The sequence below is a fragment of the Chionomys nivalis genome, chromosome 19 (assembly GCF_950005125.1).
Source record: "Chionomys nivalis chromosome 19, mChiNiv1.1, whole genome shotgun sequence".
Classification (NCBI taxonomy): domain Eukaryota; kingdom Metazoa; phylum Chordata; class Mammalia; order Rodentia; family Cricetidae; genus Chionomys; species Chionomys nivalis.
Window position 1 is genome coordinate 49,248,898 of NC_080104.1, and position 27,766 is coordinate 49,276,663.

General features: G+C 45.3%; 1 protein-coding gene across 12 annotated transcripts in view; it reads left to right on the plus strand.

Annotated features, from left to right (window-relative positions):
• The window catches only part of Ank3 (ankyrin 3), a 445,234-nt gene that overhangs the window by 405,164 nt on the left and 12,304 nt on the right, over positions 1–27,766 (plus strand). For 5 of the 12 annotated variants that reach the window (XM_057751281.1, XM_057751283.1, XM_057751280.1 and 2 more), the window contains 5 exons: positions 8,350–8,424; positions 11,656–11,787; positions 12,640–12,783; positions 15,158–15,839; positions 17,720–18,098. In XM_057751281.1, the coding sequence (XP_057607264.1) occupies positions 8,350–8,424; positions 11,656–11,787; positions 12,640–12,783; positions 15,158–15,839; positions 17,720–18,098 (1,412 nt within the window). Of the gene's footprint in view, positions 1–48; positions 7,723–8,349; positions 8,425–11,655; positions 11,788–12,639; positions 12,784–15,157; positions 15,840–17,719; positions 18,099–27,766 lie in introns of all 12 variants that reach the window. The other 7 variants (XM_057751286.1, XM_057751284.1, XM_057751285.1 and 4 more) reach the window with 3 other exon arrangements.

The following is a 27,766-nucleotide window of genomic DNA, read 5'->3' on the forward strand; positions in this document are numbered from 1 at the left end:
TTGTTGGTTTTTATTTTGTGTTTGATTTTTTTCATTTTAAAATTTAAGAAACAGTTGAACGGAGTTCAGGAACAGCAAGATCCCTCCCCACCACTTGCTCATACAAGCCATTCTTTTCTACAAGACCATACCAGTCCTGGACCACAGCTCCAAGCACAGTACCCGGGCCGGCCAAGTCAGGCTTCGCCTCCTTATCCAGCTCTTCCTCTAACACACCATCAGCTTCTCCGTTAAAATCCATATGGTCTGTTTCGACTCCTTCTCCAATCAAATCCACACTAGGCGCATCAACGACATCTTCAGTCAAATCCATTAGTGACGTGGCATCTCCTATTAGATCTTTCCGGACAATGTCTTCGCCAATAAAAACGGTGGCGTCGCCATCTCCCTACAATATCCAGGTTGCCTCTGGTACCCTGGGAAGAGCTCCCACAGTCACCGAGGCCACACCCTTAAAGGGGCTGGCGCCCAACTCAACCTTTTCCTCTCGAACTTCTCCTGTGACGACCGCAGGGTCTCTTTTGGAGAGGTCATCCATTACTATGACACCCCCTGCCTCCCCCAAATCAAACATTACTATGTATTCCTCAAGCTTGCCATTTAAGTCCATTATCACATCCGCAGCTCCACTGATCTCTTCCCCTTTAAAGTCAGTGGTGTCTCCAACTAAGTCGGCAGCTGATGTCCTCTCGTCAGCTAAAGCTACAATGGCATCATCTCTCTCCTCCCCCTTAAAGCAGATGTCTGGACACGCAGAGGTAGCGCTAGTCAATGGGTCCGTGTCTCCTCTGAAGTATCCTTCATCTTCAGCTTTAATTAACGGATGCAAAGCCACTGCCATGTTACAGGACAAAATTTCTACAGCCACAAACGCCGCGAGCTCAGTGGCCAGCACGGCCACTGACGCGGTGGAGAAAGCGCCCTCTACCACAGCAGCCATGCCCTTTTCCCCACTCAGGTCGTATGTCTCTGCAGCGCCCTCGGCTTTTCAGTCTCTGAGAACTTCCTCCGCAAGTGCACTCTATGCCTCCCTCGGGTCTTCAATCTCTGCTACTACCTCATCCGTAACGTCGTCAATAATCACAGTGCCAGTATACTCGGTAGTCAATGTTTTGTCGGAACCAGCACTGAAGAAACTTCCAGACTCTAATTCGCTCACAAAATCAGCAGCGGCTCTGCTGTCACCCGTTAAAACATTGACTATGGAGACGCGTCCTCAACCCCACTTCACTCGAACGTCATCCCCCGTTAAGTCGTCTCTGTTCCTCACGCCCTCCGCCCTTAAGCTATCGGCGCCATCTTCTTTATCTTCCAGTCAGGAGATCTTAAAGGATGTGGCTGAAATGAAGGAGGACCTCATGAGAATGACCGCCATCCTGCAGACGGACGTGCCTGAGGAGAAGCCATTCCAACCCGATCTTCCGAAAGAAGGGAGGATAGATGACGAAGAGCCTTTCAAAATCGTTGAGAAAGTGAAGGAAGACTTGGTGAAAGTCAGTGAGATCCTCAAAAAGGATGTGTGTGTTGACAGCAAAGGGCCACCCAAATCCCCAAAGAGTGACAAAGGGCATTCTCCAGAGGATGACTGGACAGAGTTTAGTTCTGAGGAAATACAAGAAGCCAGGCAGGCTGCGGCCAGCCACACCCCACCTCTGCCCGAGAAAGTGCACGGGAAGGCCAACTTGACGAGAGTCATTGACTACCTGACCAATGACATTGGGAATAGTTCACTGACCAACTTAAAGTACAAGTTTGAAGATGCCAAGAAGGACGGAGAGGAGAGACAGAAAAGAATTTTAAAGCCAGCCATGGCCTTGCAGGAGCATAAACTCAAAATGCCGCCAGCCTCCATGAGGCCTTCCACCTCCGAGAAGGAATTGTGCAAGATGGCTGATTCATTTTTTGGCTCAGATGCCATCTTAGAATCTCCTGATGACTTTTCTCAACATGACCAAGATAAAAGTCCCTTGTCCGACAGTGGCTTTGAAACCAGGAGTGAGAAAACACCATCAGCCCCACAAAGTGCCGAAAGCACAGGCCCTAAGCCACTTTTCCATGAAGTCCCCATCCCTCCCGTCATCACGGAGACAAGGACTGAAGTGGTCCATGTGATCAGAAGCTATGAACCTTCTACTGGGGAGATCCCCCAGTCCCAGCCAGAGGACCCCGTGTCTCCCAAACCTTCGCCTACATTTATGGAGTTGGAGCCAAAGCCTACCACCTCTAGCATTAAGGAAAAAGTCAAAGCATTTCAAATGAAAGCCAGTAGCGAGGAAGAGGACCATAGTCGGGTTTTAAGTAAAGGCATGCGTGTCAAAGAAGAGACTCATATCACCACAACCACCAGGATGGTGTATCACTCCCCTCCGGGCAGTGAATGTACCTCAGAAAGAATTGAGGAAACCATGTCAGTCCACGACATTATGAAAGCCTTTCAGTCCGGGCGAGACCCTTCCAAAGAGCTGGCAGGGCTGTTTGAACACAAGTCGGCCATGTCTCCAGACGTTCCCAAGTCTGCTGCTGAGATCTCAGCCCAGCACGCAGAGAAGGACAGCCAAATGAAACCCAAACTGGAGCGTATAATAGAAGTCCACATCGAAAAAGGTAACCAAGCCGAACCCACTGGAGTCATTATTAGAGAGACCAAAAAGCATCCAGAGAAGGAAGTATCTGTGTGTCAGAAAGACTTATCCCGGGGAAGTATTAACTTAAAAGATTTTCTGCCAGAGAAACACGATGCTTTTCCTTGCCCCGAGGAGCAGGGTCCGCAAGATGATGAAGAACTTGCAGCTGAAGAGTCCTTGCCTTCTTATCTGGAATCTTCCAGAGTAAATACTCCAGTGTCCCAAGAAGAAGATAGCCGCCCTAGTTCCGCACAGCTCCTGTCCGATGAGTCGTATAAAACACTGAAGCTTTTGAGTCAGCACTCCGTAGAATACCATGATGACGAGCTGTCAGACCTAAGAGGGGAGTCGTACAGGTTTGCTGAGAAAATGCTTCTGTCAGAGAAGCTAGATGTTTCTCACTCTGATACCGAGGAATCGGTGACAGACCCTGCAGGACCCCCTAGCTCAGAGTTACAGAGGTCTGATAAGCGCTCCAGAGATAAAGTAGCCACTGCCCCCAAAAAAGAAATCCTCTCCAAAATCTATAAAGATGTGTCCGAAAATGGGGTAGGGAGAGTGTCTAAAGACGAGCATTTTGATAAAATGACAGTGTTGCACTATGCGGGTAATGTCAGTGGTCCAAAACATGCCGTGTGGATGCACTTGTCCGAGGACAGACTAGAGAGAGGTAGAGAGAAGTTGATATATGAAGATAGGGTGGACAGGACCGTGAAGGAGGCCGAAGAGAAACTGACTGAGGTGTCACAATTTTTTCGTGACAAAACCGAGAAACTAAACGATGAACTGCAGTCCCCGGAGAAAAAGCCACGCCCCCAAAATGGCAAGGAATACTCTTCCCAAAGTTCTACCAGCAGTAGTCCTGAGAAAGTGTTAACAGAGCTATTGGCATCCAATGACGAGTGGGTTAAGGCCAGGCAGCGTGGCCCAGATGGACGAGGTGTCCCTCAGGCTGAGGAAAGGAAGACACCCAGTGGTTCCAGCAGCCCAGAGAAGAGGGTCCCTTCCCAACAGAGTGAGGATGGCCAGCCTACAGAGGAAGCCAAAAGAACTGTCAGTGCTCAGAGCCGAGGACCAGAAGGGCCCCAGTCTGGATTTCAGCTCAAGCAATCTAAACTCAGTTCCATTCGATTAAAATTTGAACAAGGCACACGCGCAAAAAGTAAGGACCCTTCTCAAGAAGAGAAAAATCTGGACGGCCCATCCCGAATCCCGGTTAAGAAAACTCTAGAAAACAAGCTGCCCACACACCCAGGTTTTGCTAGAGAAAAACAGCAGAAGGCTGTAGACCCCTCCGAGGAGAGAGTGCCAGTGCAAAATGATGTCACAATATTCAAAACTGAGCGTGCCAAAAGCAACGACACTGTTGTGCACGAATCTGGCTCCGATGACGCCAAAAGACACAGAACTGAGATGTTAAGTAAGGCAATGCCCGACTTCTTCCCCGAGCAGCAGGCTGAAGAAGACTCAGCCTGTCCCATGACATCAGACCTAGCGACCAAGGGACCTTGGGACAGAAAGGTCTTTAGAACGTGGGAAAGTTCTGGGGCCAATAACAATAAGGCTCAGAAAGAGAAACTTTCGCATGTGCTTGTTCACGATACCAGAGAGAGCCATGCCGCTCGCCCGGGGGAGAGCGAGAATGCCGACCCAAGGGATGAATTTATGTGTGTGACTGAGAGAGAACACAAATTGTTAACGAACGGCTCTCTCTCAGAAATTAAGGAAATGAGTGTAAAATCTCCCTCCAAGAAAGTGTTATACAGGGAGTACATTGTTAAAGAAGGGGACCGTCCCGGCGGCGCTCTCGACCATCCTCCCAGGAGAAGTGAGAGCTCAGTGGTCTCTCACATCCCCATCAGGGTCTCAGATGAGAGGAAGATGCCATCTTCTAACTTGCCTGATGGGTTTTGTGAGCAGTCAACATTTCCAAAACATGAACTCTCCCAAAAAGTGTCCCGGTCAAGTATGAGCAAAGAGATAGTTGAGAGCCAGCACTTTAATTCCGTAGAGGATGAAAAAGTTACTTATTCCGAGATCAGCAAAGTTTCCAAACAGAGTTACGTAGGCCTCTGCCCAGCTCTTGATGAAACTGAGACCTCTCCCACCAGATCTCCCGACTCGTTAGAGTTTAGCCCGGGAAAGGACTCTCCCTCTAGTGATGTGTTCGACCACGGTTCCATGGAGGGGTTGGAGAAGCTTGCTCCACTAGCCCAGACAGAGGGAGGGAAGGAGATCAAAACCCTACCTGTTTATGTTAGCTTTGTCCAAGTGGGGAAACAGTACGAGAAGGAGCTCCAGCAAGGAGGGGTTAAAAAAATCATAAGTCAGGAATGTAAGACGGTACAGGAAGCCAGGGGAACCTTCTATACAACCAGACAGCAAAAGCAGCCTCCTTCTCCCCAGGGCAGTCCAGAAGATGATACTCTAGAGCAAGTGTCCTTTCTAGACAGCTCTGGGAAGAGCCCTTTGACCCCAGAAACCCCCAGCTCAGAGGAAGTGAGTTACGAGTTCACGTCTAAGACGCCAGACTCCTTCATAGCTTTTATACCAGGTCAACCCAGCCCGATCCCCGAGGTTTCTGAGGAGTCGGAGTCAGAGGAGCCCAAATCAGCCCCCCTAAAGCAGGTGACCATGGAACAGGAAACAGAGCGTGATGTGAGCAAAGACTCTACCCCAAGACCCAAATGTAACCGAGTCGCCTACATTGAGTTCCCCCCTCCTCCCCCTCTGGATGCCGACCAGATGGAATCAGATAAGAAACATCAGTATCTCCCTGAAAGGGAGGTTGACATGATTGAGGTCAACCTTCAGGATGAGAGTGACAAGTACCAGCTGGCTGAACCCGTCATCCGAGTGCAGCCCCCATCACCGGTCCCTCCCGGCGCTGAAGCCAGCGACTCCAGCGATGATGAGTCCATGTACCAACCGGTGCCAGTTAAAAAATACACCTTTAAGTTAAAGGAAGTTGACGAAGGACAGAAAGACATGGCCAAATCCAAAACGGCTGCCACGAAGGCTTCCAGCCAGAAAGAGGTGGAGACTAACGGGAGGGAGAATGAGTCTGGCCTTGACTTGCCTCAGAACGAAACGGCTCAGAATGGAAACAATGACCAGTCCGTCACTGAGTGTTCCATCGCAACCACAGCTGAGTTTTCCCATGACACGGACGCCACCGAGATCGACTCTCTGGATGGCTATGACCTGCAAGATGAGGACGATGGCCTAACAGAGAGTGACTCTAAACTCCCCAGTCAAACCCTGGATACCAAGAAGGACATCTGGACAGAGGGCATCTTGAAGCCGGCCGACCGCTCTTTCAGTCAGAGTAAACTGGAAGTTATTGAGGAGGAGGGGAAAGTGGGGCTGGATGAAGAGAAGCCATCATCTTCCAAAAGCTCTTCCTCTGACCAAACCCCAGAGAAGACCGATCCCAAGTCAGGGGCCCAATTTTTCACCCTGGAAGGGAGACATCCAGACAGATCTCTGTTTCCTGATACTTACTTCAGTTACAAAGTTGATGAAGAATTCGCCACTCCTTTTAAAACAGTAGCGACCAAAGGTCTAGATTTTGACCCTTGGCCCAATAACCGAGGGGACAATGAAGTTTTTGATGGTAAATCTCGGGAAGACGACACTAAGCCATTTGGCCTGGCGGTGGACGACCAATCTCCGGCAACCACCCCTGACACAACGCCGGCCAGAACACCAACTGATGAAAGTACCCCAACTAGTGAGCCTAACCCCTTCCCATTTCATGAAGGAAAAATGTTTGAGATGACCCGCAGTGGTGCAATTGACATGAGCAAGAGAGATTTTGTGGAAGAGAGGCTCCAATTTTTCCAGATTGGTGAGCATACTCCTGAAGGGAAGTCAGGGGCCCAGGGGGAAGGGCATAGCAGTATGGTCGCTGACACCCCACAGCCACAGTCAGGGGACACCTCGGTAGACACCAATCTAGAAAGAGATGTAGAGGCACCTACAGTCGAATCGACCAACGGAGAGTGTCAGGAAGGCGTAGCCTGTAGTGGCTCTCTGGAGAAGTCAGCCACCACCGCTAACACCTCAAAAGCTGACCCCAAGTCACGCACGCCTATAAAAATGGGAATTTCTGCATCTACCATGACCATGAAGAAAGAAGGCTCTGGAGAAGTGACAGATAAGCTAGAGGCCGTGGTGACCAATTGTCAGGGGTTAGAAAACGAAACGATGGCAGTAATCTCAAGTGCACCCGATAGCCAGGTGGGCGATAGGCCCCAAGATAAACACGATTTCCAAAAAGATAACTTCAATAACAACAATAACCTGGATTCTTGCACTGTGCAGACAGATAACACCACAAATCACCTAGTTCTGACAGGACGGGCAACCCCCACTCATGCCACAGAGAAAGCTAATCCAGTGAAAGTCTCAGGAAAGAGTCCAGGGATCCAAGGACACTGCACCAGAGATTCACGGAAGGAACCAATAGGGGCTAGGCGGAAATCCAAGCTTCCCATAAAGGCCACTGCACCAAAAGATGTCTTCCTGCCAAACCATAAGCCAGACAGTAAAGCAGGTAAACCGAGGCAGGTTGGTCCATCTGAAAAAAACAAAACCCTTCCTCCTTCATGTGTAGATGTCAAGTCCCGAATTCCAGTCAAAAACACACACAGGGAGAACCTAGTTTCAGTCAGAAAAGCATGTGCCACACAAAGGCGAGGGCAGCCAGAAAAAGGCAAGGCCAAACTGCCTCCATCCAAGTTGCCAGTAAAGGTAAGATACACCTGTGTCACCGCCACCGCCACCACCACCACCAACACCACCACCACCGTTAAAGTTAGAGAAAGTCAGCTTAAGGCGGTATGTAAACATCCCATTGAATATTTTAAGGGAATTAGTGGTGAGACCCTAAAACTTGTGGACCGCCTCACTGAAGAGGACAAAAAGATGCAGTCGGAGTTGTCCGATGAGGAAGAGAGTACCTCAAGAACCACGTCGTTGTCCGAGACTTCCCGGGGTGGCCAGTCTTCAGTTACCACGAAGTCCGCTAGAGATAAGAGAACAGAGGCAACACCTTTAAAATCAAAGAGTGGAAAGGCCGGCAGTAGGAGGACTGGTGAGAATGAAGGCAGTCAGGTTTCTTGAGCGCTCTTTGCTCACGACCTGGAGAAACAGCATAGTCCGTAAACACTTTCCAACTCGTAGACCCTAGTGCATGACCTGTCGTGATTGCTTGTGGAGTGGTTTAACCGTAGCTTCTCATTCTGTCATTGTCATCTGTGTGTGCTGTCCTAGATGCTCTATCCTCTCTCAACCCAGCTACATTGTAGAGAGCTAGGGAAGCATGCGACACTGGTGTCAAAGATGTGAGCGAGTTTCTTTCCTAACGTGCTCATGGGTATGACTCTGTCAGAGCCAAGGCACTGATGTCCAGATTCCATCAATGGTTGTGGCCACCAACGCGACTCTGTGACCGTTGTGAAGTGGCCGACTCGCCAGCATGTTCAATCTCATTACATTCCGAGCATCCATGTAATCTGGCATTTGGCCTGGTGCGGGTGACAGACAAAAATTTTTGTCTAGGTGTTTGTGTAGGTGACTAGGACACATCTAAGTACATCTAAGTACACAGTGTTAGTGTCAGTCTCTGTAAAAAGAAAAAAATCTGAGTGCTGCGAAAAGCAATTTTCCAGTGTCGTGTCTTCCTTGGCGATTGTTTTAATTGAGAAATTGTAAATCGTAGGTCCACAGAGTCCCTGTGAGCGGACAGATATCAGGATGGCAATAGTAGCCGATCACCTGGGACTTAGCTGGACAGGTAAGTGTATGTGCTCCTGAACGAAGCAGGTATCCTTCCCCAGTGTCCTTGTCTTCATCACGTGCAGATCTTCTTCCTGATCCTCCTGTACATCCTTAAATACACAAACAAGCAGCTGGTAAAATGTTATTCATAATTCTACCTATGCTGATAATTACTGACAACAACTTCTACACCTCTAGTTTTGGGGTTTTTTTTTTTCCTGTATATAAACAAAGTTAGGTCTTATTTTACTTTAAACTTTCTTCACACTGCTGTTTCTATAAGGTATCTGAGGGCACAGGCCTTAGGAGCCTAAAAGAAGACCCAGCTGAAGCTAGGACTACATGACCCATGTTGTTAAAACAGTGCTCTTAGTCAACAGTTCAATTACCCATGCCCTTGTGTAGCCAGGTGTAGATACGTGCTCCTTAGCCTTCCAGGATTACAATATTTACCCAATTGCTGTGCCTCTCTTAGACTGTTGCTTTTCAATGAACTTACTGTTATGCCTTAGGATTAGTTTAATTGAAAAAATTTGACAATAGATAAAAAAAAAATTTAATATTTCTATGACCAAGAAAAAGGAATGAAAGCTTTATTCCTAAGTTAATTTTTGGAAAAAGATGTAAGTAAGTAAAATAGATGTGGTTCCCAAAAGTACTTGAGTCCTCTGGAACCATTTACAGTCAGGGTGATGGAAAGGAAATAGCCAGTTTGGTTTTACATCAGTAAGGTCAAATGTGGGGCTGTGTCACTCAAACAATTTAGCTTGATAGTGTTGATCCTAACAAACCCCCCCGTATCCTGACTCATACACATCTAAGAGAGTTGATGTTTCCTAGGTTGAATATGCATTTTAAACTACACATCTAAAGACTTTGGACACTCCTCTGAAAATACACTGGAATGCTGGAGCAAATGCTCAATTTATTTTATGACAGTAGACCAAACATAACATTTATCTCTTTTACTAGTTTAGTTAATTATCATCTCTCTAAAGTCATAGATCTGCTACCGCATCCATTCTCATGCCATACCATTATCTGGTGTTAGAGAGAGGAAGGTGAAACTAGACCATGGGAAACAAATTCATCTACATGTGCCCTTTGCATGCCTCAGCCCTCCTTACCTGGTGTCTAGTCTCTACTCTAGACAAGCTGCTCATGGCCAGAGGCTTCCCGGAACTCTGGTGATCCCCAAACATTGAGAGGAATTAATAGTGTTCTACATGTACAAATGGTTTCCTCCATAGTCTTTAACACCAATTCCGTTTTAACATAGGTCATTTACCTGAAAAATATACAGAACATATGTTAATTTTTGCATTATTACTGAATAACCAGATTTTCTTTTTTTCTTTTTAACATGGGCAATCCTTAGTTTCCCAGAGTAGATTTTGGAGATGTGGCACAGAAGATGACCCAGCTGAACTAGGGACAGAGCTCAGTGGCCTGGCCTACTCAAAACCTCATTTCCTCCCTAGGACTAGAACAGAAGAAATAAAATCAAGTCCTCCAGCTCTAAGTTCTTCAGGGTCAATGTGCATTTCCCCAGTCTTCTGAGCAATAAATAATGTTTGCTCTTAAAGATTTCTTGGGTAGTAGGACTCCTGTCACCTAAAATGTACACAGATGGAGGAATTAAAACTGGAATTAATCTCTTTAATTAGAACTACCGTGTGATCAATGAAGACTATTAGAAAAATTTCAATATTTAAGCAAACGAAATATAAATGTGTCTCTTGAAACCATTGCTAATAAGCTTTGGTTTAAGATAATCTTGTTTTGTTTGCAACTAATACAAATTTTGTAGTTTCCGACAAAATTAATATTTGCTGGTCTTGGCTGTCATTGATAATGCTCTATACATGTGATGGTATTTTTTCCTAACTTCTATGCTTAAGGTTCATGACGTGAATTTAAATTAAGCTCTAGTTGCTGTTAAGTGGAATACAAAAGAAAGTGTCTGCACACACATGTATTAAGGCCAAATTTTGTGCTGAGGTAAACTGGTTTCACTTAAAGAAACACTGTTTTACCTCATATACTTTTAACTGTCCACCATGATCACAAGACTGAAAACTCAGTATCTCATCAGCAAACTTCCTCCTTTTGTTCAACAAGAGGACAGTTGTCAAGTTTCCAGTAGTTCCAGTCTACAGTGACCACTCCTGGGTGCGAAACATTTTATAAACCCCTGCATGCCACAGGATAGAGTTCTAGCAGTACACTTGATCAAACGTGAGGACTTCTTGAATTTCTGCGTTCATTTTGCCAAGTTTCTAGAAATTCTTGACAGGAGTAGAATCTTGGCCAATTGTTTTCCTGTGGAAGCAACTCTTCAGGTTTCTGACTTGATATATATTTTTTAAAGAGATGTGATGGCAAGATGTCTCCTTTCCCAAGGTCTCCATTCATATTGAGTTCATTTGATTCTCTCTCTCCTTCTACCACGTGGGACCCAGGAGCTGAGCTCAGGTCATCAGGCTTGGCATCAGGAGCCTTCACACATATGCCAAGCCATATTGATAGTCCACATTGAGTTCATCTTAATCTCTGCAGAGACCCCTCTGTGTTTGCAAGATTGAGTATGTACTTGGACATAGCACTTCCTCTTATTTTTTTTCACACAAATGGCTGCGTATCGCATGCACACTTTTCCCTGGACCTCCTGAGGAAACTCACAGGCTTTGTCACTTCGTTAGCAAATGAAGAATAAGAGGTGTACTCCAACAGGTCCCTCAGAGCAACCCTTTTGCTATCTGTGTATGGCCAGGGGTAGTATGCTCCTGTCTTGCGTGCAATTGTTCAATCTGCAGAGATACGCCCAATCAAAAGAAACCAGCAACGTCCTCTCTTTAAATCCCAAGAATCTTTAAAAATGATCCCAGCACTCAGGAGGCAGAGGCAGGCAATCTCTCTGAGTTCAAGTCCAGTCTGGACTGGTCTACAGAATGGTAGCCAAGGCTACACACACACACAAAGATTTCTAATGAAAATTTGATTGTAAGTAATTAGCCAAAAAAAAGTCTGGCCACAGGCTGCCTGTAAAATTAAGCACCAGAATGCCCAACTCTAAACAAAGAGCTTTTCTTTACAATTCATTTTCTTTTTCTGGTGGTTTTGTTTGTTGGTTGTTTTTTTTGTTTTGTTTTGTTTCTTTGGAGTGAGGTGTTGGGAGTTGAACATGACTTTGATAAAGTGTGTGCACAGTAAAATATACCCTCCCTAACTCTCTCTCTTTTCACAGAGCTGGCAAGGGAACTGAATTTTTCAGTGGACGAAATCAATCAGATACGTGTGGAAAATCCCAATTCTTTAATTTCTCAAAGCTTCATGCTCTTAAAAAAGTGGGTTACCAGAGACGGAAAGAATGCCACAAGTATGCTTCAAATTATTTATTTTAATTTTTTCAAAACCCCACAGGGTCAGTAGTTTAGATAAATCTGCTGTTGGGCTTATTCCAGGATTTTCAGTGTTCTGTAATTTTAGGTAGCAAGGAGGAGGAGTAAGCAAAGAGTCTAGAGCAACAATTGTTTAGTTAAGTGCTAGTGTCCTAGAATCCTCTGTTTAAGCTTTCAGGAATGCAAGAAGCAGGAAATAGTGTGCACTTTGGCCTTCTTCCCATGTGTCTGCTAAAACTGGGGGAGAAATATTACCTCTCTTGTCACAGGATGGTCATCAAAACGTTTTGAAATTATGGCTTCATCCAGGGACAGGTGTGGAGGGAAGTACAGAGAGGAATGGGCTACAACTAGGGGAGCCAGCAAGCTGTATCCAGTCCGGGGCAGCAGAGAATCCTCTGCTACCATTAGATTTGGGTGGATGGTGGCAATGAGTCCAAAACACCCAGTAACCACCCACTACGACATGGGGTAAATTACTGAGGATCTGCCCGGTCAGCCTGACCTTGGTAGTTGATTAAAACATAAAGCATTGAATATTAGGATGAGGTGAGTCCAGGGAACTTGAAGCTGTGTTAGGCCCCTTAGCGGAGTACAGATGTTTGAAGACCTTCTGTCCTGTCCCGCTGGGGTGCGTACTGTGACCTCCATAGACAGCTTTAAAGTAGGGCTCTTCCCTGGGGCAGCCAGCATTCTGGACAGGGATCCAGCAGAGCTACAGTGGGGAGCTGAAATGTGAACAGAGCTGCAGAAGCCATGCTTTGGTTGGATGTGTAAACTTGCGGGAAATGATGTCACTGGGTTCTCAACCTTTTTTCTCTCCTTTTCAGCTGATGCCTTAACTTCGGTCTTGACCAAAATTAACCGAATAGACATAGTGACCCTGCTAGAAGGACCGATTTTTGATTACGGGAATATTTCAGGCACCAGAAGCTTTGCAGATGAAAACAATGTTTTCCATGACCCAGTCGATGGTAATTGCATTTAGTGTTCATGTTTGATCGTTCGGTAGAAATCTGAACGTGCTGTCAGTCGAGACAGCCGCTCGCCACCACGCGCGCCGTGATCTGCTTGATGTCTCGTGTTCCCGTCATTTTTGCCCTGCCAGAGTCTGCAAACGAGTGTTCTAATACCAGAGCAGGCTCAGCAGATGTCTCTCTGCGACACAGAGGACGCTATGTGAGAGTGCATGAGCTGAAAGCCTTCTGTGCACCCTGAAAGGAAGAAAACGTAATGCCTAAAAAATGCAATGCCTTGGCATTTAAAATTAATCACTTTTTTAAACGGAAAAACTTGTGATTGCTTTCCATTTATAAGTGAAATAAAACTGTGAGCCCAATTTTAGCCAAGGAGGTGATATGCTGAGCCCAGTTGGCTAAACACTGGGTAAACAGTGAATCACTGCCGTGGGACCAAGCATGTAGAAGGGCACCCGAGAAGTCTTCCATCATCTCAGGTGGTTAGGTTACCTAGCATTATATTAGCCTGCATTCTGCCAGTAATTCTTGGGGTGGAGGGCGGCAGTATTTGGTGTGTTGTACGTAAAAGACAACATTCTTTCTAATTCAGTGAACACACACACACTCACAAATCAGTGGTGACCTTTAGGTTTAGCTTAATCTAACAGCCCCCTCCCCCATTCATTAATCATTCCCTCTCCATCAGAACGTCAGGAAAAACGTTACAGACAGCCATACTTTTGAAGCTTTTCCTGTCTCACTTCACAGGTGGGACTCTGTCCCCCACAGTGGCTGATGAATGGAAAATAACGGTGCAGCATGAACCAGAGCAGTCAGGGATATTGTCCTGTTGATTCAAGGGCCAAGAAATAAGGTCCTGATCTTTTTCCGTGTTTAACTGGCAAACATGGACTCTCTAGAGCCAGGAACTTTCAAAGTTCTGTATGTGTCCCACTGGGAAAGGTTGCAGAGGCTTAGACAGTGCCTGTTTACTAGAAGTGAAGTGTGCCTGTCACCCACGGAGCACCGATACACTGGGTCCCTGGGACACGCGCGCTGCGGTGCACCTTGTCTTATGCGGGCGGCTGTAGGTTGATAAACTCCTTTTTGTACTAGATCAGTAGAGCAAACTAAGAATTACTGGCAAGTTACCGCTATAGCTTCCTCTACTCTTTATTGGGAAAAGAAATCAAGTGTGGTACGCTTGGCTCATTTTGTTTTAGCATTGTCAAGTTTTAATGTCATTAAAAATAAGCTCACCGGGGCTTTTTGTTATTGTATCTCAATATCGTGGAGTTCTTTTTATGAAAATTTCTCAAGAAAATTTAGGCATGAAATAAGTTCACTAATGTAAACGATAAATCATTTCTTAGCCGGATTTTAACAAGAGGCTCACGTTTATAGGTGGCTGCAACCAACAAGTGTCCACTAACCTATAGCAGTCGCAACCTGCAACAACTGTTTGCCTTGAACGAATGGGAAAAATTGGTCTTTGGCTTTGCAGACCAGTGAATAGAGAAAATGCATTGCTGCTTTAAAAAAAAAAATGTCTCCCCCCTCTTTGTTGAGCTTTTGGGAAACACCGTTTCCTCACCAGGACCAGACCCTTATTGACTTTCTCACTGCTGGGGCAAGAAATTCTTCCTCTTCCATAGATCGCTTAGAATCAGCCCCCTCTTCCCCCTTCTGAGCAGGCTGCCACAGCACGGTTCCAAGTTCCTAGGCTCTCCTCCTGTCTCCACTGTGTATCATTTTATTTTCTCTTTTATCTCGTGATTCTAAGCAGATCCCTATCACCCGCTTCACTAAGACCTCATACACATCATAACTCTCTCATCTCTGTGACTTAAGGCACCCGATACACAGGGAGTCATTTATCTTGTCTAACATCTTTCTAAACTATTTTAGCCAGTGTTCCCATTGCTGTAGAAATCCATCCTTCATTTCTTTCCAGCATGTACATCCATTCCTTTATTTTTTCCCATAAATTCCATGTGAGTAAGAATTAGAGTTGGATTGTGTTTTTAACCCTAAGCAAGAGGGGATTGATTACAGAATTGGCTTCTTGCAGCTTGCTGTAGTAAGTCTACCATAGCATAGGTTTTGCATGCTGTGTTGGCCGTGAGCCACATATCTTCTAGATATGACAACTAACTTTATATTGAGTTAATTTCATCTGCATAGTTATGATACTGTATTAAAATTGATAAAGTGCTGTTATTTTATTTCATTAAATTACATGTAACTGAACTAAACCATGAAATTGTGTACCTTCTTCTGTAACCCATCATGCATTGTCATACCTGATATAATTTGAGTCATCTCATGTGTTTGTGTCCAATGTGTTCTAGCACATTCCGGTTCAGTCCAAATGTACTGTCTTCCATAGGTCACCCTTCCCTTCAAGTGGAGCTGGAGACCCCCATGGGGTTGTACTGCACACCACCCGCCCCTTTCCAGCAAGATGACCATTTTAGTGATATCTCTAGCATAGAGTCTCCCTTTAGAACCCCCAGTAGACTGAGTGACGGGCTAACGCCTTCCCAGGGAATCCTAGAACGTTCAGCAGGTGAACCTCCAGTGGTAACGGCAGAAGACACGTCCTTAGAAGACAGCAAACTGGAAGACTCAGTAACTGTAACAGAAATGGCCGGCCCATGGGATGTAGACGAGAGCCAGCTGAAGGACGTATGTCTGAGTGAGTGTCCCCGGTACCTCAGAAGTTTGGCTGGGGTCCCAAAAGATGGTACACCGGCAGAACCGCTGAAACCACAGGCTAGAAAAGTAGGCCTAAGCTCTGAAGAGCAGGAGAAAGGAACATCTGGTCCTGGTGAGGAGATGATGGACGAAAAGCTCAAATCTCTGTTTGAGGACATTGAACTTGAAGAAGGAGTAGAGTCGGAGGAGATGACAGAAGAAAAGGTGCAGGCTATGCTTAACCGTGTTGAACGAGCAGAACTGGCAATGTCTTCACTTGCAGGTTGGCAGAACGAGACGTCGAGTGGAAGCCTAGAGTCCCCGGCCCAAGCCCGAAGAATAACTGGTGGGTTACTAGACCGCCTGGACGACAGGTATGGCCATGTCTCTGGAATACACATGACAAGCGGATGTCCTGTCCGTACTTTGTTTCAAACAGGTGCTTTTTGGCAGTGACTCCTTTCCTAAATGATTAGACCTGGTCCAGGATATACCAGCTTCAGCATGTTAGAATCCCCAGAGAAAGGTGGATTCTTTAGTAAGAAGCAAAGCACAGTTACTTCCATGCCAAATATCTAGATGATGGCTTAATTAAAGACATTTTGCTGGTTTCTTACATTTGTCTGACTGCAAAGCCAGCAGTGTCTGTTGAAGTCATTTCAGATGTGAGAGCCCAAGATCTTTTAGGACTATCACCATTTGTCTCCTTTCATCATTACAGACGAAATGTGGTGATACAAGATATTAGACGTTAAAAACTTGACAAATCCTACCACCTAGCAAGAATCCCTGGGAAAATCCTGCAATACAGAGGTGCGCTACAGCAGCAGTGCATAGGCAAGCCAAATGTGCATGGCTCTGCATTTAATCTCCAGCACCCCACGCCCCCAAAAGGAATGAGACAAGTGTAAATTTTCTATCTTCATGTAGGAAATCCAGGGAAACAAAACACACCTATCCTCAGAAAAAAAAATATTCTTTCATTTTTCTTTTTTTTAAATTATTTTTGGGAGGACAGAGTTTCTCTTTGCTGTTCTGGCTATTCTGGAGCTCACTCTGTAGATCAGGCTATCCCTGAACTCACAGAGATCTGCCCCCAGTCGATTATTCTTCATACACAGGATAAGTATGCATTTGTATCCGCACCTCCACATTAACAGAAAGAGTAACGTGCTAATTGCTACCTCTTCTGGGCACCACACTGAAAATGACATGCGAGCTACAAAAGAAAACAAGTGGTTTTTGTTGAAACTAGTAAAAGATTAGAAATCGTTCAAAAAGAAAAAAGCTACCTCACTTAGGAAAGGCGTCCTCGTGGTGAACAGAAATCATATTGGTCAGTGAAGGTCGTGGAGGGCTGGAGTAGACAAAGGCCAAGGAGTTCCAATAAAGGCATCTTGGTTGAGAAAGTATGGCTGGCGCATGTGTGCACAGACGAAAACTTATAAAGAAATCAAGTTCAGGATTCCTGAGAATGCAGTTTCCACTCAGGAAATGTTTTTGTTGTATTTCTCTCAGGCAGCAATGAGTTCATTTGTCTTTAGCTTTTTATTTATTCTTTTGTTTTTCGAGACAGGAATGTAAAACGGTCCTGGAACTCTCTTTGTAGACCAGGCTGGTCTCGAACTTGCAGAGATTCGCTTGCCTCTGCCTCCCGAGTCCTGGGATGAAAGGCGTGCGCCACCACTGCCTGGTGTGTGTTTGTTTTCTTTAGTGATGATAATGCTTCACACTAGCCTTCCCTTTAAAACTGACAAGGTTGGGACTATATGTCCATCAACTTTTTTTAATGTGTAAAATTTAGCTATGGAAAATGATTCTCATTTAAAGTGACAATCTAACAGCTATATTTGAAGCTGGGGTGTTGGGGATGCCTACAGCCTGGGTACACCTCACTGACCCACCTGCGATAGGCCCTCACATTTGAAATTCACTTGCTAATTTTTTCATGCCTACTTTATGCCTTCAGAAGTAGTTTGGTGGGGTTGGAGAGATGGCTCAGTGGTTAAGAGCACTGACTGCTCTTCCAGGGGACCCAGGTTCAATTCCCAGCACCCACATGGCAGCTCACAAGTGTCTGTGACAAGTGTCTGTGACTCCAGGATCCAAAACCCTCACACAGACATACATACAGGCAAAAAAAAATAAAATAAATTTAAAAATTAAAAAGTAAAAGTAGTTTGGCAATGTGGGTACTGAAGCCATCTGCAGTCTCACGCTGCCATGATGAATTTGCATCTTGTATCCTTTACAGCTCTGATCAGGTTCGAGATTCCATTACCTCATATCTCAAAGGAGAACCTGGGAAATTTGAAGCAAACGGAAGCCATGCAGAAGTCACTCCAGATGCAAAGGCAAAATCCTACTTCCCGGAATCCCAAAATGACATAGGAAAACAGAGCATTAAGGAGAATCTGAAACCAAAAATACACGGATCTGGTCGCACTGAGGAGCCAGCTTCACCCCTCGCAGCCTATCAGAAATCTCTGGAAGAAACCAGCAAGTTTGTCATAGAGGATGCACCTAAGCCCTGTGTGCCTGTCAGCATGAAAAAGATGACTAGGACTTCTGCTGATGGCAAAGCCAGGCTCAACCTCCACGAAGACGAGGGGTCCAGTGGATCGGAGCCTAAGGTAGGTCATCTGCAAAGTCAGCATGCTCCTGTCATTGCAAACACCCACAGTCTGCTGCTGTTGATCCTGCACCATTGGGTGCAAGGTTCTTCATGCTTTCTAAATGGTGATGGGGTGGGGGGGCTAAAGGAAGCCCTGGGGAGGATGTATACCATGGGTTAGCACCTTTAGTCATCAAAGGAATAAAGTATCTCCAGTCATGGCCAAAGATGAAAAAGAAGCAAAGGAACACTAGGTAACTAATTTGGGGGGTCCAGTACCAATTCTGCCTGTGGTTAAGGTTCCCTGATTGCAAACCCAGCCTTTGTCCTTAGTGGAAAGGAGGGTAATTTTCACTTTCTGGTTCTCTCACAGAGTTTAGAGACTGTAGTATCAGACCCATCGATATATACTGTTCTATAGCGACTAATGTCTCAAAGTAGTCGAAAACTGGAAGGATGCAATTTCCGAGATAAGGTGACTCAACAGCAGGCAGAAGAAGTCTGTCCTTAGAAACATTCTTTTTATATGCCAGTTGGTCATGGGCACATAGACCCAGGCCAAAAGCAACAGAACCCCTGGTTTGCTCTTTATAATGCTATGTTCTTCTGGTACTACCTAATAGATATTTTTTATTCTTTCATTTTACCATTTTTTAATATTTATTTATTTATTATGTATATAATATTCTTTCTGCATTATACCTGCAGGCCAGAAGAGGGCACCAGACCTCATTTCAGATGGTTGTGAACCACCATGTGGTTGCTGGGAATTGAACTCAGGACTTTTAAAAGGAAGAGCAGGCAATGCTCTTAACCACTGAGCCATCTCTCCAGCCCTCATTTTACCATTTTTAAAATGTTAAAATATTTTTTAATGAAATGATCTCTCTCCAATGAAATAAAATTAAAATGCATTGTTTCCACTTTTTTATATAGGGACTTACTATGTAGACCAGGCTGGCTTCAAACTCACAGAGACCTGCCTGCCTCTTTGGTGCTAGGATGAAATTTGTGCACCACCACACACGACTTCCCTACTTTTTTGTTTGCTTGTTTCTCAGGCCAGGGTGTCTCTGTTTAACAGTCCTGGCTGTCCCAGAACTCACTTTGTAGACTCAGCTGGCCTCAAACTCCCAGAGATCCACCTGCCTCTGCCTCTGCTGGGATTAAAGTTGTATGTCACCACCTCCTGGCTTTTTTCCCCCACTGTTGTCTTCTCTCTCTGCCTCTGACTTCCGGTCAACAACGCAGTAAACACAGCCCTCTGCCTTTGACATGCTAGCTCTTGTGGCCTGCCCTGAGACATGCCTAGGTCCCAGCATTTGGAGAAGAAGAAACAATATTTTATAAAACGTTGCTTCAAGTTTACAAAGATGCCCAGGCACTTAGAAGCTAACCACTGACAATTAATGAATCCTATAGCGCCGCTCCCCCTTCCCTGTTTAGACTCTTTTGGTCGCTCTCTGGAGTGTTAGAAGGGAAAAGTGGGGGGAAGAGCAATTTCAATAGATCATCATTTATGCAAATGATGACATCACCAATAACTAAGCATTGATATGATTCTTTTCCTGGTTTTTTTTTTCCTTTTAAAATGTTTTGAGGATTTCCCCCTTCTCACAAAATGTGGCATTCTGTAATTACTTTTGCCTTTGATTGTCTCTCATTGTATTTAAGCAGGATGAGTTTGGGTGGAATCTTGTCTTTTAAAATGCCATACCATTAAATATGTTCCTTTTAAAACCGATGTACAAAAAAGAAAAATCAGGGAGAAACAGTAACACAGTGACATTTTTACCTAGGAAGGTTTATCCTGAGGCAGGGGGAACAACTATTAGAAACCAACAGAGACATGTGACACACTGTTTGTATTAATGGGTGTGTGGTTGTGGGTCACTGGAGGGCCACGCAGGGGTGGTCATGAAGAAGGTTGACACAGTTACAAGCCTGAACAGAGCTCCGCAGGGTTCACTAGCAATGGAAACCAAACTTCCCATTGAGTCACCCAATGCAGAGAGACCTCCTATCCGTGAAAGTCCATGTGTGGTCACAGCTTCTGGGTAACCTGAGTTTGAGCTCACAGGAAATCCCACAATGCCCCAGTCAGGTCTTCAGTGGCCCGTCCCAGTAAAGTAGCAACCAACAAGGCCATCTGATATCCACTGCAGACAACAGACCCCTTTCTGTCCCCTGGAAAAGCAGGTCAAAAGTCCCGGTGCGGCACTTACACGGATGACGGCCTGCTGTTACAAGGTAAAACCCTGTTCTTTCCTCTTCCCATGAAGCAAGGAATGCTGGGAAAATCCCACCTGCCCCCCACCCAAGCTTGGTCCTTTACTGGTTTCTAGAGAATTCTCTTAAAGGGAAGCCTGGGATTCTATGCTGCTCTCTCCCTTCTAAGGCTAAGCAAATTGTGTCTCTGGGAGAGAGGGGACACAGAAACACTGGTCCCACCAGCCGCCTCTGTATGTGAGGACTGCCCTGGAAGCCTGGCAAGAGTCACCTGTCTGCCAGCTTCTGAGCCCTGTGTTAGTATGTGCATTCGCCTGTGATGTGCTTCTGACTCCGCCACCCTACAATCCATGTATGAATGATTCAGACTTCCCTGCTGCCTCCCCTGTCTGTCAGTCCTGGAGTTGTCCTGGGTGATCCTATACTTTAGTGACTATGGCTTCCTCTTCCCTTTGCTTACTTTCCTAACACGTTCCTTAAGTCAATTCCACTCTCCTCTGTCCTTTGCCCTTTTGTGAGACTTGAGGACTGCCCTAGGGAATGGGTTTTAAGTTCTGTTCCTTGCATAGACACTGCCTGGTATTTACTTTGAGAGCCGTGTTCTCCAGTAGGACTTCATATAAACTCAGCATTAACATTACTCGTAACACTTCCATGACTTGCCAGCGGACTGCTGGTGAACAGTGTATCCTAGTGCGTTATCTTCTCAGCTACCATTTTACGGTCATTCTACCTGATGCCTGTTTCTCCTGCAGTGATTTTACTAGTCTCCACCCCCCACACACACACACAGCGCAATCATACCTTTTTCTAATGGTATTAACTGCACAGATCTTAGCTTCCTGACCATAAGAGTTCATTTGTATAATTCTATCGTCGCAGTTAAATATGGTGATGAAGAATATTTACTGAATAACAGTATTTTCTCACTTGAATGGTACTACTTGCCACTCGATAGTTTTTTCAGACTCATGAGTTGCAGAATTCCTGTGTCTCTTTCTCTCTCTCTGGTCCTAGAGAGTAAACTATTAAGCCTTACACATGCCAATTCCCTACCACTGAGCTGTGTCTCCAACACACACAATTTTGAGACAGGGTCTCATTAAGTTGCCCAGGCTGACCTTGAACTTACGATCCTACAGTCCCATCAATGTTCCACCTTACACTGTCATTTCACTGTGGGTCTTTACTAAAGTCCTCAGGCGCTTACAGGTCTGTACTCCCTCACTTGTTGGCAAAAGCTCTTACTGAACACCTTGTATGCATGACAGTCTCCCAATACTGGCAAGTGCTGGTGTCCACCTCAAAGATAGCTTTTGATAAAGTTAACAAATTCAACCAAAATTCCATAAAAAGAAACACACATGCCTCTTTCTGTAGAGATCAAGATGGCCTAAATTACAAGATCATAAGTCCAAATTAGATAAAGGCAATTTAAAATTATTTTAAACGGGAATACAAAGACCTTATCAAGCTGATATCATTTAGATTTTAAATCAAAAATGCTGTATCATTAACAGATCATAATTACCTTTTTCTGTTTTTATTTATTTATTTATTTTAGCTTTTTCGAGATAGGGTTTCTCTGTGTAGTTTTGACTGTCTCTGAACTCACTCTGCAGACCAGCCTGGCCTTGAACTCACAGAGATCCATCCACCTGTCTCTGACTCCTGAGTGCTGGGATTAAAGGCATGTGCCACCATCGCCCGGCTAATTACCTTTTTCTTTAACTGCACAGACACCACTCATGCCCAAACATAAGCATGCAGAGGCACACCTACACACATGCACATGTGTGTTGATGCCTTCACATACACATACATGCATTCAGGACCATGCAGAGACATACCCACTCGCTCACCCACACAAAGAGCTATGAAATCAGTCTGAATCTTGCTCAAAACATCTTTTTCCACTCACTTTTCAGGATTCTTTTAAATATAAATCATCCTATTCCTTAAGGGGAAAAATTAGTAAATATAATTCTTTCTTGATTGCCCTTCTCAGCAATATCTTTTGTTTTCAATCTGATGATAAAATTATACTAAAAAATGCATTTATCAGGACTTGAGAGACAGTGAGAGCGGTTCAAGCTCAGAGGAGGAGCGGAGGGTCACGACCCGAGTCATTCGCCGGCGTGTGATTATAAAGGTACCAGCAGGTAGAAGTGACGGGGCACTGGCTGCTGCGGCTCGAAGCCTTGAGTGCCCTTTGGGAAGTTCGGCATGTTTGATAACTCGCTGGCTCTCTGTCTCTCTGCACACTTGAAAGCTTGTCAAAGAACCACCCGAAAGGAAGCCATGCTGTGTGTTAGCGTGCGTTCTGCATAGGCCTGTTAGACCGGTAGGATTCCGAGAACTCTTGGCATTTGTACCAGAAAACAAGGATTCTGTCTTGGTGAGAAGGGAGTTCATAGTGCTCAATGGATACCCCAGAATCCAGTGAGGGAGACAGGAAACCCCAAAGACCCTGTCTTGGAAATGAAAAGCAGTGACTGAGAAATTTAGGTCAGAGCGCAAGTCAAAGGAAAACGTCAGAAACGGGTTCTAATGACACTAAGACGTGCCAAAAAGGAACCTGAATTCTCAAGTGTGGGAAGCAGTTTTTGCGAGGCATGAAAATCCCACCTTCATGTAGCACAGTTGAAAACCCTGTCCGTCTGTCTGCAGTCTCTCCCGTGACGGTCTGTGCCATTTCTCGCCCATGCATGGTAAAGCACACATGACCCTTCCTGTAGTCCGCCACTCACCTTCAGTGACCTTTTCCGGCATCAGAGTGGTTGAGGGCAGAGTGCAGGAAAGGCATTCTCAAGCATGGCACACACCGCACACACCGAAGGTGACTCACAGAGCCTGCGACTTCTGGCAGGTGTCTCTGGAGAGGCAGAGAGAGAGGAGTGCACACTCAACTCTGTTTACCAAACTCCCATACCACCAGGGTCAGAAGAGAAGCTAAGAGCTGAGAAGCTCACCTAACTAGGTTCCCTACATTTTTTTTTCCTTGTGGTTTTTTTGAGACAGGGTTTCTCTGTGTTACAGGCCTGGCTGTCCTGGAGCTAGCCCTGTAGACCAGGCTGGCCTCAAACTTACAGAGATCCACTTGGATTAAAAGCATGTGCTACCAACACCCGGCTCCCTGTATTTCTTAATCCTTCTTTGTATTTTTTCATGAAGACTAGATGAAGGAAGAGGGGGAAAACCCTGTCAGATATGCCCAAATACAATTTTCAGAGATTCTAAAAACGTTCAAAATTAAGTGATTTTCTAAGTTTTGAGCTATCCCCCGACTTGACAGTGAGTGAGCACCCCAGGTGCTGTTCCAACTATGAGCCACTTCTGTGGAAATCCTAACTGGCAAGCTGATTTAGGGAGGCAGTGAGACGGGGTCTCTCTCTCTCTCTCTCCCCTCGTTCTTCCAGACAGGGTTTCTCTGTCCCTTTCAAACCTGTCCTAGAACTCACTCAGTAGACCACGCTGGCCTTGCACTCACAGAGATCCATCTGTCTCTGCCTCCTGAGAACTCCAATTAAAGACATGAGCCACCGCTGCTCGGCTAGACAGTGTATTTTCAAGCGTTTGGTTTTCTGTCTATAAAATCCTCACAGTCCCTCACAGCTCGCATGCTCTCTGAGATGGCGGAGCAGGGACTCAGGTTGCGCTGCCATGAATGCTACATTGAAACACGTGGAGAAAACAAACGGAAGGTGCCTTGGGCAACTCGCTTTTCACGCTGCCCACGTGGCAGCCTTCTGTGGCTTCCCCCACTCTGGTCCAGCAGCTGCCTCGTAGGAGGGCTAACTGCACTCTCCTGAAAATCGTTACAGAACAAAGTCAGCAGGAGGGAGTAAAGAGGACTCACACAGCGGTAGCCACACCTCTGGGCCTACGAAGAGTCTTTTCTTTGGTCCCCTAACCTTCTAGACATGTATCAGCAGGTCAACCTCCAAGTACTTTTATTAGCGTGAGTGTCATGTGCATTTGAGCTTATCATGTTACATAACTACATACAGCATTTATGTATTTTTAAGAGCGTATGTTGAAAGTCCTAAAATAAACTAGAAGGCCATAGGTTTTATGACCCATAAATCTATATTCTACCCAAAAGCCCATACCTTGAAGTTGGGTTCATTTTAGAGAGAGTAAATTAGCAACAACATCAGAGAATGGTCTTGGAGCTGGGAAGGGCATCGTCCTAAGAGTAAAATCACTACTATGATAGAGAAACCGAAGGCTAAATAACCCTGACCGTCAGGGGGTATTACAGCCTGACAAGCCTGACGTATGCAGGATGCTTTCGGTTAGTATTCTCCGTTGGGATGGTAGAGGCAGACGGGAAGAATCCCACTTGTTTTTCCCTTCATTCTGTGTGTGGGTGTCCAGCAGAGCCCAGGGATGGCGGCAGTGTGTGGCGGCCATAGCATGAGCATCTTTGCTGTCAAAACCACAAAGTGAGACTGCCCTGACCTAAAAGGCCCTTGCTGCAGAAGTCATTGCACTTCCAAATGACCAGAGGGATGCTGGCAGGTGAACCGGTGTATGTGACAATCACACAGCTAGGCAGGAACAGCCCTGGGAGCAGAACTCAGCCCTTAGTGCAGGGTTTTTCCCACAGAAGACATACGGGAGCATCTTTTACTAAACTGAGTTGGACATTTAGCTATTCAGACTTCCCCTGTGGCATAGAAGAGGGCAGCATTATGCTGCAGTACCGGGAATCTGACCTGCTTACCCAGGGGCTGAGCAGCACAGGACGGTACTGGCCTATGACACTGTGGGCCACAGGAAGCCCTCAGGCCCTCATGTCAGCACTGGAAGCCACTGGGGCTCTGCTGTCCCCACCTGGTAGCCTTGCCTGGTGAACATGAGCCTTCAGAACTCCACACCAATTGCACAGTCAGTTAGCTGTGTGATTTAGAGATTGGCCTCTTTGTATCGCGTGTGGAGCCTTTCATTTTAAGTGAGATTTACCAATTTCTTTGTATAGAGTTTGATAATAGCACAGTCTCAAATGCCCACAGGGACTCAGTTCTGTTGTTCAGTTTTGTGAGTATATTCGCCTAGTCAACCCAGCGACTACAAACAAAGGGAAACTCTTTAAACCAACTCATGGTCATTAAGTTTGGTAAGACTGGCGTATCTAAATTGTGCAATACAAACGTGTTGCTTTAATTTTCAATGTTTTTTCTGGATTTCTAAAGCATTTGTATATATGCTTCCCCATAACCAAGGAATTCAAAATTATGTAAAATTATGCCTATCACTTCTGCTTTACAAATCACAGATCATATATGCGCACTTGCATACACGTGGGTGTAGAACAGGTCTCGCAGAGTATTTGTCTTAAGGTTTCTATTGCTCTGGGGAAATACCATGGCCACAAGCAACTTGAAGAAGAAACGGTGTTTGGTTTTCAGTCAGAGAAAAGGTTACGGTCCATGACTGAAGAAAGTCAGGGCAGGAGCCAATATAGAAGCCAAGGAGGCGTGCTGCCTACTGGCTTACTCAACCTGCATTCTTAAAGAACTGGGCTAGGCCCACCCACATCAGTCCCTAATCAAGAAAAGCCTGTATAGGCTTGCCTACATCTCCGTCTTATGGAGACAGTTTCTCAGTTGAGGCTCCCTCCTCTCAGATGACTATGGCTTGTGTCAAGCTGACATAAAACTAACCAGCACAATGGGTTGCCTATTAGATTGTTGCTTTTTGCAACATATATAACATCCATTCTGGTATAGAAAGAGTCGCATTTTATCATGTACATCGAAGCAAACCAACATGCCTTACACTGTCATTCCTTATATTCAGAGAAGTCGAGGAGAGAAAAGTGGGATGCCAAAGGAAATTCCATTGTGTCATTGAGACCAGAGGTGAAGACCCCAAGATATATGCACCATGACATCTCTTCAAAGTGGAGGGAGGGTGCCAGAAATAGTCTTGTAAACAAGACGAAGTGGAGAGTGGATTTTGTTTATATAAAAAGTACAGTAGTCTTTGCTGGGGTGGTGGTGCACACCTCTAATCCCAGCTTTTGGGAGGCAGAAGCAGAAGTAAATGGATCTCTGTGAGTTCAAGGCCAGCCTGGTCTACAAGAGCTAGTTTCAGGACAGCTGGGACGGTTACACAGAGAAACCCTTTCTCAAAACCACCCCCCCAAAAAAAGGAAAGAAAAAGTAAGGTAGCCTTCTAAAGCTAATTCGCAATTGTCTCTCTCCCATTAAAGGGGTTCAAGACCTCTCCTTGAGAACATTTTACCTCTAACATAATTGATAGAGGTAAAGAGGCACAAATTTTTTAAATATCTGTGCCAAGCCGGGCAGTGGTAGCACACACCTTTAATCCCAGCACTTAGGAGGCAGAGGCAGGAGGATCTCTGTGAGTTCAAGGCTAACCTGATCTACAAGAGCTAGTTCCAGGACAGCTAGGACTGTTACACTCTGTGTAAACCCTAAACCCTATCTCAAAAAAAAAAAATAATATGTTCTATAAATCTTTACTTGTGGCCTTCCAATAGAATCTATTCTTTCTAGTCTAGTGAGGAGCTACACAATTAGACAACTTGTTTTAGTCTTGAAGAGATTATGGATGTAAGGAGACAAAGTGCTCGCCTTCTGAACATCTGCAAGAAGCAGCATGGCTCATTATTGATAAACAGGGCTTTGCTTCTCCTGACAGCATTAATCTGAATCAACAACCCACTTGTGCCTCCTCTTTGTGCTTATATCCGTACCTAATTTGCCCATTCCTTCCCAGGGTTCTCTAAACAATTTCAGACTAAGCATCTTCCCACAGAAGGGCTTACCCAGAGCACAGTAAATGGATTTCTGTCTTGCTGTCTTAGTCTTTCCTTGTACACCGCTCAGAAAGCTGGGCGGTTCAAAGAATTTACCTCAGAAATACTTCAGTCATTCAGGCTCTAGCTACAGTTAAAACTTCACATGGCCTTTTTATTGGTACCTTTGCTGTCTCTATTTCTTTATCTTTAAAATGACATTTTTGCCAAATGTATGCAACCACCCGTAGGAAATAGAACTAGCTCCCCCATGAAACCCTGCTGCAGATTTCAGTGTTGGCACGGACGACCCCTACGCTCTGCCTACGTCCTTCTCTCTCTTCCTGGAGTCAACTGAAACCATACCGAAGCGGGGCTAAGGGTGAACTCTGAAGAACTTTGGCAATTCCCACTCTAAATCAGAGAACAGTTCCTAATGAAAGAATCGATACCAAGAAATGTCAGATAAGCTTCTTTCTGCCCTGTTGGCCTACGGTAGTGTGGGTGGTCGGACATGCTATCAGTTACTCTTCTGTACGGTCTATGAAAACCTCAGCCCCCTCCCCCTGCAAATGAGACTTTCCCTGCCCTGAACTTTCTTCATAATCATTTTTTAGAAAGTGTATTGCCCTTAGTACATGAGGTTCTTTTTTTTAAGTATTTTTTTTCCAGCTCAGAACCTGTCTTTA